Genomic DNA, 10,970 nt, shown 5'->3' with positions numbered 1-10,970 from the left:
TGTTGTCTTTAAGGACTCTGCCAGTTTAATTAAGATATGGAAAATTACTTATTGTTCTTCACCACTAAAGTGCTAGGAATTAACAGCCAAATGTGATGCCTGTGCCTTTCATATCTCTACCATGTGTTTGTTTGTTTAATACCCATAAGACTACATCATTAAACCTCGAGCACTGATTTCACTAATTCAGCACGAGAGCTACATGCTACAGCAGCAAACACCTTTCCGAGTCAATCATAATTGAACAGCTGGATGTAAAATGCAATATTATTTTTAGGCTCGTCTCTAACTTTGACTTCAAACCACAAACCCTGTTTTCCTCCCAAACAAAATACCTTTGTAATACATCTCCTAAATATAATGGGAGCACAAGCGTGGCGTGTGATGTATTTTATCCACTTTATCAGTTCCTTGCAATTAGAGACTGCCAACATCACCGCGCTTCTCCTGCCTTAGTGAAACATAACGCAGGTTGTTTGTTTCCCTTTAGGAAGTATTACTTAAGAGAGCAGCAGACCTTGTTGAAGCCCTATATGGGATGCCCCATAACAACCAGGTAGGTCAGCAGCGCGCTCTTTGTTCCCACGCCGACACGTGTAGATCAATACCTGCTGTGTGCAGGGCTGGCAGAGCATCAGCACGTTGCCTTTGTACACAGCCAGGCTTTGCCAGCCACCTTGAGGGCAGTGTGATGTGATGCAATGCTCCGAGGGAAACGCTTCATCTTCCCGCTCTCCTCTGGCCGCTCGTTTGCCTATCAGAAATGACAATTAAGTGCGAGGTGCCAAAAGCATAAGCAAGCATTAAGGCAAGAGAATAACCTTGAACTCGGGCCAAAATATACAGTGACTAATGGGAAGTCCTAAAGAAATCTGCTCAGCCGAGTGGATCAGCCGTACTCTATTTTGCAAACTGCTGAAAATACAACTCCTGCCTCGCATGCATCAAACCCGTGTGATGATTTTCACCCAAGTTCCAGTGCTACACTGGAGATTTATGTTAATTTCTTTATACTTCCTGTATCGAGGCACAATTGGGCATGGGAAGGAAAAGCAGGAGGTGTTGTTAAAACAGGCAGCAAAACCCCTCACCCTCACTACAATTCCACGTGAATCTCTTCGGCAAATTTTAGCGCTCTTGCGACTTGGAGCATTCTCACGAATCTGAGTTGTCAGTGCTTGTTCCGTGTCTCTCTAGGAAATAATCCTGAAACGAGCAGCTGACATTGCTGAGGCGTTGTACAGCGTGCCCCGCAACCACAACCAGATCCCCACTCTAGCCAACACTCCCGCCCACACCGGCATGATGGGCGTCAACTCCTTCAGCAGCCAGCTCGCCGTCAACGTCTCTGAAACATCGCAAGCCAACGACCAAGGTAGGTGGGATTTCAAGGGTTAATCCTTCACCTTGTTGGCTTTTTGGGCAGCTCCCCTGTCCTCCCTCTCTCTGTCCCCGTAGCCCTGTGTCTGAGCGCGGAATGAAATGCCGTCTTTTAACTTTCTCGTAATATTTAATTCTCCCTGTTCTTTCGTTTGCTGTTATCATAAAGCATCTCCAGTGGGGGAAAAAAAAAAAAAGAAAATTGGCAAAGTGTAAAAAGCTCTTTGTTATTAGCAATAAATATACAACGTGTATGGTTGGTTTATAAAATAATTATGTCTCGGTGCCTCCACCTGGTTTTGGAATATTTACACAGATAAATCTAATTTGATGTCTGTGATTTTAAAATACTTTGTTTGTAGGCATGTGTGACATATATGTTACTAATAAAAGTAATAGTTGATTTAATTTACCTGTTGTAATTGAAAATGCATGTAGCGTATTGCATTTAAAATTAATTTTGCTACTAATGAAAGGAGGGAAACAGGATTATCAGATATGTTCAAACGCATATTTTTTTTTGCTTGCAACGTAATTATTAAATTGATTGCTCAGATAGGAACAAATTGTTATTTAAAATCCTGATTCCGCTATGTTACCTCTTCTAAAAAGATTGTCTTTTAATGCATTTCCAAGCTAATAAGCCTTATAAAATTCTGTACTTGCTCTTGAATTAGTTTCCACTGATGGCTACACCTTACGAAAGCTTGTTGTTAGCATAAAAATATCAATCACAAAATGAAGACCCCAAAACAGCCTTTCAAAGTAAATCACCGCAACAAAAAAGTTTTCCTTGTCAGCTCTGGCATTTTGAAGGTGTGGAGAGGCTGAAAGTTCACGCAGTGTGTTGGTACAAAGCCTGTTGATAATTGCTCCTAAAGACAAACGTGAAGGCACCTGACACAGCTGGATCGAAGAGAGCTTTTGTTGGCTGTCTGTGCTAAGAGGAGAGACAACATAGAGTGCTCGCGGATGATTTAAGTAGGGTTGGCGTGATAAGGTTATCTCAAGCTGCAAGAGTTGATAGGGCAGTGAGAGACAACCCAGAGCAAAGCTGTGCAATCAATTAAAACTGTGTAATATATGCTGCATGAGGAAACCCCCCAGCCCTAAGTCTATCTTATAAAATAACATTATTTTTTTGGGGTGGGGGGGTTTCTAACACAGTAGGTTACAGTCGCAACACAAGCAGTGTTTCCCCGCGAGGATATGTTCCCAGCAGTACTCCTCAGCAGTCCAATTACAACACAGTCAGCAATAGCATGAATGGATATGGCAATGCCGGCATGCCCAATCTAGGTGTACCAGGTTCCCCTGGATTTCTTAATGGCTCCTCAGCTAACTCTCCTTATGGCAGTAAGTGTCTATTTTTGGTAACACATCATCATATAGATTCATATTTACTACCAAATCAACTCCTTGCATTGTTTTGATTTCCTCTGTTGTCAGCTACTGGATAAAAGGAGGGGTGACTCTGGAGGCTGGACGTAAAAATGAAAATAATAAATTGAGCTGTTTTGCGCCAGAATACAATCTCAGATAGAGAAAAAAGAAAAAAAAAATAAAAGAACAAACAAAACAAAACGAAACCAAAAAAAAACAAAACAAAAATTGGACTGCTCAATTCGTAACAAAAGTCCAACACAAAAGAGTTTGCCTGTTATCCAGAGAGTGGCCAAGCCAAGGCATTTCATTTTTATTTTTTTATATCTATTTTTTTTATATATATATATATATATATATACCTCTATATATATTTTAAGAGGCAAGGCCCTATCACTCTCTTTTTCCGTGTTTGCCGTGAAAACCTCAATCTGAGTCCTGATTATTTTTGCTTTATTGCAGTAGTGCCGTCAAGCCCTACCATGGCAGCCTCTTCGGTCACCCTCCCTTCAAACTGTAGCAGTACACACGGCATTTTCTCATTCTCACCTGCCAATGTCATCTCTGCAGTGAAACAAAAGAGCGCCTTCGCTCCTGTTGTCAGGCCCCAAGCCTCTCCTCCACCATCTTGCACCAGTGCAAATGGAAATGGACTTCAAGGTGAGCCCCATCTCTCTCAATTTTCTCTCTGCTGCTTCTTTTTATTTTTTTATTTTTTTTCCTCCTTTTGGTGCTTTTTCTCGGGGAGAAAGGTACCTTGCTGTTTTTTTTTTTTTTTTTTCAGTGTTCTAATAGTGATGCAAAAGCAGGGGGAGAAACGGTAGTGTGAATGGTCTGCTGAGATTTTCAGGTTTTTAGTTCATTTTTGATGCTTGCATTAGAGCAAACACCAGTTGTTTTTCTGGCATTTTCCCTTAGGAGTTTGTGCCTTAAATTTTAAGGGAAGACTGTATCCCTGAATGCCTCTTGGAGGGTTTGTGTTCTCCTGGTGTTTATATGTTTTCTGAGCACATTTCTGTGGATGTTTAAGCAGTGTTCTGGCAGGACATGGTGTGAATTCCTTGTTTTATGTAGGGTGCAGTAGTGATTTTGAACGTGTCAGGTTAATATAAGTCAGGTTAAGCAGTGGTCTAAGCTTCCCTGGACTAGCTATGCAGTGGTTTGCATGCTCTGATGTCCCAGCTCTTCCTGTGGTGTTAGGGTTACATCCCTAAATGAATAAAATATTTTAATTAGGGCAGGCAATTATAATATTTTGCCTTTTTGTTAATTTTTTTTTTTTAATCCTTGTGATTTCATGTGGGCAATGCAAGGAACAACTGATAAATCAGTGGCAGAATGTCCGTGGCCACCTGCAGGGTGTGGGGCAGGAGGAATTATGGCACAATGTGAGAACAAAAACACAGAGAGGTCACTCTGCAAAGGAGGGCTCATGGCCCATTTTGGCATTTTGGGGGGTGTTTGGACATGCAGAAGGTGAGACTGTAGGTGCATTAGAATAGCTGGGAAGGTCTGTGTGCCTCTGGTGGAGTCTGGGTGCACAGGGCAGTGGATTGAGGCACTTCAGATCCCACTGAAAGCAGGAAGGGCTGAGGATGCTCCCATCCCACAGCTCATCACTCCTCTTGACTTCCTCAGCAGCACAGGATTATTTATTCTTTGTATCCCATAATCCCACCAGCACTCACAGGCAAACAGAGGAGGGGGATTTTAATCTGCCAGACCAATTCTGGACTCCTGCATTTTGTGGGGCACTTTGGAGAGGCATCACCCCAATCCCATGGAACTTTTTTGATCCTTTTTGAAGGATTAAAAAATGAACTTTCCTGTAGCTTGCTCTTAACTTCTTGGCTCAAAAAAAACGTCTGAGACCTTGCTATGCACTCAGGTCAACAAAGATCTGAGAATCCAGACATGCAAACTCCTTGTAGCATGAATATTAAAGGAAAGGATAATTAAATAAACAGTTTTTAGTGTATTTCTTTAGTGGAAGCTTCACTGTGTTACTGCTGTAAGTAGAAAACTATATCCATATCCTTAGAAAAGATAATCCATTCATAAAATAATCCAATGTCCAACTTTCCTCTTTTTGTAGGAAGACACTGCTATGAAAAGTAAATACTGAAATAAAGTAATGGGAAAAAAAAATAAAAATAATAAGTGTAAAATAATAGATCAAAAATAATATAAATGTGATAACACATGGCTTAGATCTGAGTCAGGAAGATTAACTAATTGATTTTTTATTTACTCTGAACAACACAATTATTTAAAGATCTAAATTAAAATTATCTAAATTTTTGCCAGTACAGTATGTGATTAAGGGGCTTCCTGTCATACACTCCAAGTTTTAGGTACTTGAAGTCTCTACATTACCTCAAAGTGGGATTTTAAGGAAAACTGGGAGGGCTGAGTGCCTGCACTGAGCACCCAATGTCCTTTAGCACCTCCCCAGTAACTGCACATCTCCATCCTCAGGTACAGAAAGATTTTTGTATAAAGCTCAGGAGATGACTTGGATTCAGCCAATAGTGATTTGTTAAATAGGTCATGAATTCAGCTCTTAGGCTGAGCCCAGCCTCACTTTGCACTGAGCCTTTCTTCATGCCCAGAGAGCCCAGTGAAGTCCTAATGATGCCTTCAACCCCCAGAGTTTGGATGCTGCAGTCCAAGCAGCAGACTTGGCATCATCCTTTTGGGTTTTGGGACAGCATCTGAACTGAAAATCAAGCGTTGAAAGTAAATAGATAATACATAGATAGATAAATAAATAAATAAATGAAAATTGACAATTTTTCTCTGTCATCTGAATCATTTTGTGTTGAGCAGAAGGACCCAGAGAAACAAGCAGAATGTCCTTCTGGCCTGGTAATTAGAGCAGTGACTTCAAGGGTTGTGGCAAAAAAAAAAATAAAACACCCCAACCAAAACGTAATAGTAATAATAATAGTAATAATAGTAATAGTAATAATAGTAATAATTTATGCTAAGCAGCACCACAAGGTGATGCTCAGTATTGTGGGAGTTAGGGAACTGGCATGGAATCCTGGAGTGGTTTGGGTTGGAAGGGACCTTAAAGACCATCTAGCTCCAACTTTGGGCAGTACCCCTTCCACTATCCCAGGGTGCTCCAAGGCTGGTCCCACCTGGCCTTGGCACTTCAGGGATCAGGGGCAGCCACACTTTCACCTGCCCCACTCTGTGAGCTCCTTCACCATTCCAGCACAGGCACCATCCCTTTCTCCACCCAAAGCTTTGACTCAGTTCAGGCTGAACTCACAAAATCCCTCAGACTGAACTCACAAAATCCCTCAGACTGACAGAGCTTCTCCCATCCTCCAGATCTCAGCTGCAGCCAGGGCTGAGGGGCAGGACAGGCATGAGTTTGTCAGCTCCCTCCTTCATGAGACACCATCAAGAGAAGCCACCAACACTCCTGTGCTGGCACTTATTTACAGTGCATTTGATCCATAGAGCTCATTAGGGAGTTTCTGCTTCTTCCTTCCTATTTTCCCAGTCATTTGTTGACCAGGAACTCTTTTTAAAGTTTAATTAGTTGCTTTCTGGTCTCTGAACAGTCACCTCGAGAGTTTTCTGATCAGCACATTTTCTACATTAAGTTAAAATATGGAGTTTGAGAGCTGCATTCCAACACAGCTGCAGTTTTTTAGGTGATCTTCAAGTGCAGAGTCTCATTTTAGGGCAGGATGTGAATGAGCTGAGTGACAGCTGAGGAGATGTCACTGTTAGCAATGGTCACAGTCAGTCAAGCCAAGAGGGTAGTAAGAGCTCATGACCACTGGTGCTGCATAAGAGGCAAATCCTGCAGTTTAGACTTGGATAAGGATGGATAATTATTCAGACAAGGGTGGTCCTTTTGCAGAGATTTGGGGTTAATTGACCCCTCCCTGGTGGGTAAACCACTGTAGGGTATCTCTGTGTGGGAAAAAAAGCTGCTTGTGGTACATCTGGGTTGGTGAGAACTGCAGAACTAAGCAGCTCCAGCTGGACCTCAGGGGGACTGCTTTGTCTCCTGACAAAGAATTAAAGAGAAGTTGAGCTGCTCTAGCTTCTGGCTTGTGCTGGTGTAACCCTGAGCATCAGGACCACCCCAGCCCACCCCACCAGAAGCAAGAACTGTAAGCACAGCCCCAAACCCCTCTCTGTGCTGCAGGACCTACTGCCCAAGAGTGAACGTGCAGACATCTGTAGGTGACACTTTTCCTGTAAAGAGATCCAAGAGACTTTCTGGTGGAAGGGAGGGAGGCAGGGAATTGGAACCAGGTGGTCATTAAGATCCCAACCCCAATCATTCTGGGATTTTATGATTCAACAATGAAGGCAGAGATTAAGAGTGAAAAAGACAATCTGGGGGGATCTCAGAGAGCTCAGGCAGTGGGCAGTGCCAGCCTGGGCTGAGGTTTCCTCCTCCCCTTGCTGCACATCCATCCTCAGCCAGCCCTGCCTGAGCAGGGCCAGCACTCAGAACCTGCAGCTCTGGCAGGAGACACTCCCTCCCTGCTTCCCCAGGGCCTGACTCACTCCTGTGAGTAAGCCTACAAAACAAAAAAAAAAGGGCTTTTGGGCCATATCCAAAAAGCCACAATCTTGTTGACTCTGCGTGACCTCCATAGTCTATGAGCAGAAAGTCAAGTACTCACACGAATTTTTTAAGAGCAGGATCCTACCATGTGTGTTCCTTAGGGCAGAGAGTCTTTTCCTGTTTAAAACAATGAACATTAAAGGTAAAAAAGAAATTTTTTTAGTGAGGGACTACTGGCTCGCTGCAATATGTGTTCAAAATTTGGTTTTCAATCGTAATTTACTTTCTATAGATTGTGAAAGATATTGCTCTCTGGTTATAGGACTATAATGCACAGCAAAAGGCTCTCCATATTCTTTTAAAATTGCATCCTGCTTAATTTTCTGGTCTTCCTCCAGATGGAAGTATTAAAATTATTATTAGAAAACTCACCAGCTCATTTTTCTTTAAGAAGGCGTTTGGTATCAATTTGCACAGCAGGAAGCTCAGTGCAGAAATTCTCAATTGTCAAAGATTGCTACTAAAAGAAATTGTGAAATGCACATCTAGAGCACCAGCCTTGCACCCCCTCTCAGACTGTGCCACAAAGAGAGTTCAACAAAAATGGTTAAATTGAAGAATTGAGATTTTTTTTTTCTTTCCCAAAGAAAAATAAGGCTGATGGAGGAGGAGGAGGTTTAGTGAGGGGATGGTTTTAAGGGTTTCTTGAGGGGCTGCCCAGGCAGGTTTGGAGTGCCCATCCCTGGAGGTGTCCCAGGAATTCCTGGAGGTGACACTGAGTGCTCCGGGCTGGGGACAAGGTGGCACAACTTGGACTTGGTGATCTTGGAGACGCTTTCCAACCTAAATGATTCTGTGATTCTCTGAGAACATGATAAGGAAACAGAATATTTTGGGTAGAAAGGCTCTCTGCCAATATACCCACTGTTAAACTTAGTAACTTCAGTTGCTGGTTTGGCTTGAAACATTCATCATTATGAATGTTGCAAAATTAAAACTTCAGTTTTGATTTTGATATATTTGACACATTTAACTGAGGAGAAAAATAGCAAAGTTGGAAGAATTTCTCCTGTTTCAAGACCATCACCTGAGCTGTGTTTTAGGGAGGTTTAACTCCATCCAAATCCACAAAAAGCCCTGGCAGGACCAGGGGCTGCTCTGGGCTCTGGGTGCAGCTCTTGGTTGTGTTACCTATGAAATGTGTACAGACCCAGCTCTCCCAAACTGTAAAGCTGCAACAGCGAATCTGAAATAAATTAATATTGTTGAAATTAATGAACTGAGAAATTGAAGTTCACATCGCTACACGAACAAATTTATTAATATCTGTTGTACATAAATTAATGAGAAATATCATTACGGCAAAAATTAAACAACACTAAAATTAAAGACTGTCTAAATTATGCTTCTACCAAAGAGTTAACTAGGAAAAAAGCTGTGGTTGTTGCCATCTCAGTCTTTATCTGTTAAAAAACAACAGGATGTGGTTGCTCAGGGGTGTTAACATCGTGTCTTTTTGTGGTGGTTGAGCTCTAGAGTTGGGAGAAGGTTTAGAGTTCTTGGTTTTGGTTTGGAGAGTTTTCAAGAGTTTTTATCAGGGAGCAGGATGGTGGAAAAGGAGGTTTTCTGCCCAGGGTGTGGATTTGTTGGTGGGGATGTCCCCAAGGGATGGGGGCACAGCCAGAGGAGTTTTGGGAGCCTGGAGAGGGGCTGAGCCTGGGGTGCCCTGCGAGCTCCTTCCTCAGGGGATGATGTTGGGTGTGTTTTTGGGAGCAATGTTCCTGCTCCTTCCTCAGGGGATGATGTTGGGGTGTGTTTTTGGGAGCAGTGTGCCTGCTCCTTGCTCTGGGGATGATGTTGGGTGTGTTTTTGGGAGCAGTGTGCCTGCTCCTGTCTCTGGGATGATGTTGGGTGTGTTTTTGGGAGCAGTGTGCCTGCTCCTTGCTCTGGGATGATGTTGGGGTGTGTTTTTGGGAGCAGTGTGCCTGCTCCTGTCTCTGGGATGATGTTGGGTGTGTTTTTGGGAGCAATGTTCCTGCTCCTTGCTCTGGGATGATGTTGGGGTGTGTTTTTGGGAGCAGTGTGCCTGCTCCTTCCTCAGGCGATGATGTTGGGTGTGTTTTTGGGAGCAGTGTGCCTGCTCCTTGCTCTGGGATGATGTTGGGGTGTGTTTTTGGGAGCAATGTTCCTGCTCCTTGCTCTGGGATGATGTTGGGGTGTGTTTTTGGGAGCAGTGTGCCTGCTCCTTGCTCTGGGGATGATGTTGGGGTGTGTTTTTGGGAGCAGTGTGCCTGCTCCTTCCTCAGGCGATGATGTTGGGTGTGTTTTTGGGAGCAGTGTGCCTGCTCCTTGCTCTGGGATGATGTTGGGGTGTGTTTTTGGGAGCAGTGTGCCTGTTCCTTGCTCTGGGATGATGTTGGGGTGTTTTTGGGAGCAGTGTGCCTGCTCCTTGCTCTGGGATGATGTTGGGGTGTGTTTTTGGGAGCAGTGTGCCTGCTCCTTCCTCAGGGGATGATGTTGGGTGTGTTTTTGGGAGCAGTGTGCCTGCTCCTTGCTCTGGGGATGATGTTGGGTGTGTTTTTGGGAGCAGTGTGCCTGCTCCTTCCTCAGGGGATGATGTTGGGTGTGTTTTTGGGAGCAGTGTGCCTGCTCCTTGCTCTGGGATGATGTTGGGTGTGTTTTTGGGAGCAGTGTGCCTGCTCCTTGCTCTGGGATGATGTTGGGTGTGTTTTTGGGAGCAATGTTCCTGCTCCTGTCTCTGGGATGATGTTGGGTGTGTTTTTGGGAGCAATGTTCCTGCTCCTTGCTCTGGGGATGATGTTGGGGTGTTTTTGGGAGCAGTGTGCCTGCTCCTTGCTCTGGGGATGATGTTGGGTTTGTTTTTGGGAGCAGTGTGCCTGCTCCTTGCTCTGGGATGATGTTGGGTGTGTTTTTGGGAGCAGTGTGCCTGCTCCTTGCTCTGGGATGAGGTTGGGATGTGTTTTTGGGAGCAGTGTGCCTGCTCCTTGCTCTGGGATGATGTTGGGTGTGTTTTTGGGAGCAGTGTGCCTGCTCCTTCCTCAGGGGATGATGTTGGGTGTGTTTTTGGGAGCAGTGTGCCTGCTCCTTGCTCTGGGGATGCCGTGCAGGATCCAGGCTCTGCATCCCCTCCCTGGTGGCTCTGCCAATAACTGCTCCTTTTCTTCTCTTTTTTCTTTTAGCCATGTCTGGGCTTGTAGTCCCGCCAATGTAAAGTCACTTTTGTTTACCTACAGTAGCACCAAGCTGCAGAGGATGGGCTTAGGGGACAAGTTTAGTATATTAAGACATGCTGATGGAAGCAGTTATCTTCACGCAGAATCAGCAACAAAATCGAAACGCTACAGGAAAAAAAAAAAAACAAACCCACAAAAAAACCCCACAAAAAAAGAAAAAAAAAAAAGACTTTGTTTAAAGATTTTATTTAAACTATTAAGAATCTACATGCAAACAACCTACTTCTTCATGAACAATTCCATTTTATTGACTGAATTTTTCTCATATTTTCACATTTCTCAGTCCTGGAGAATAAGGAAAAAGCGACGCCTATTTTGTATAAAGTTTCTGATTACGTCTTGGCTATGTCTAGTACTTGCTATGTGTTGGGAGAAACTTTGTGGATGCACCATTTTGATTATCATGAAAC

At 43.6% G+C, this 10,970-nt stretch overlaps 1 protein-coding gene across 12 annotated transcripts in view; it reads left to right on the top strand.

Annotated features, from left to right (window-relative positions):
- EBF3 (EBF transcription factor 3) overlaps window positions 1-10,673 on the top strand; it is a 119,355-nt gene extending 108,682 nt beyond the window's left edge. For 3 of the 12 annotated variants that reach the window (XM_079311986.1, XM_079311988.1, XM_079311987.1), the window contains exons 12-16: window positions 491-556; window positions 1,198-1,375; window positions 2,548-2,736; window positions 3,334-3,423; window positions 10,507-10,666. In XM_079311986.1, the coding sequence (XP_079168112.1) occupies window positions 491-556; window positions 1,198-1,375; window positions 2,548-2,736; window positions 3,334-3,423; window positions 10,507-10,538 (555 nt within the window). In that variant the 3' untranslated portion in view covers window positions 10,539-10,666. Of the gene's footprint in view, window positions 1-490; window positions 557-1,197; window positions 1,376-2,547; window positions 2,737-3,225; window positions 3,424-10,506 lie in introns of all 12 variants that reach the window. The other 9 variants (XM_079311978.1, XM_079311980.1, XM_079311979.1 and 6 more) reach the window with 5 other exon arrangements.
- The last annotated feature ends 297 nt before the right edge of the window (window positions 10,674-10,970 follow it).

The sequence above is a fragment of the Erithacus rubecula genome (assembly GCF_903797595.1).
Source record: "Erithacus rubecula genome assembly, chromosome: 9".
Taxonomy (NCBI): domain Eukaryota; kingdom Metazoa; phylum Chordata; class Aves; order Passeriformes; family Muscicapidae; genus Erithacus; species Erithacus rubecula.
This window is presented reverse-complemented; position numbering and strand designations above follow the sequence as displayed.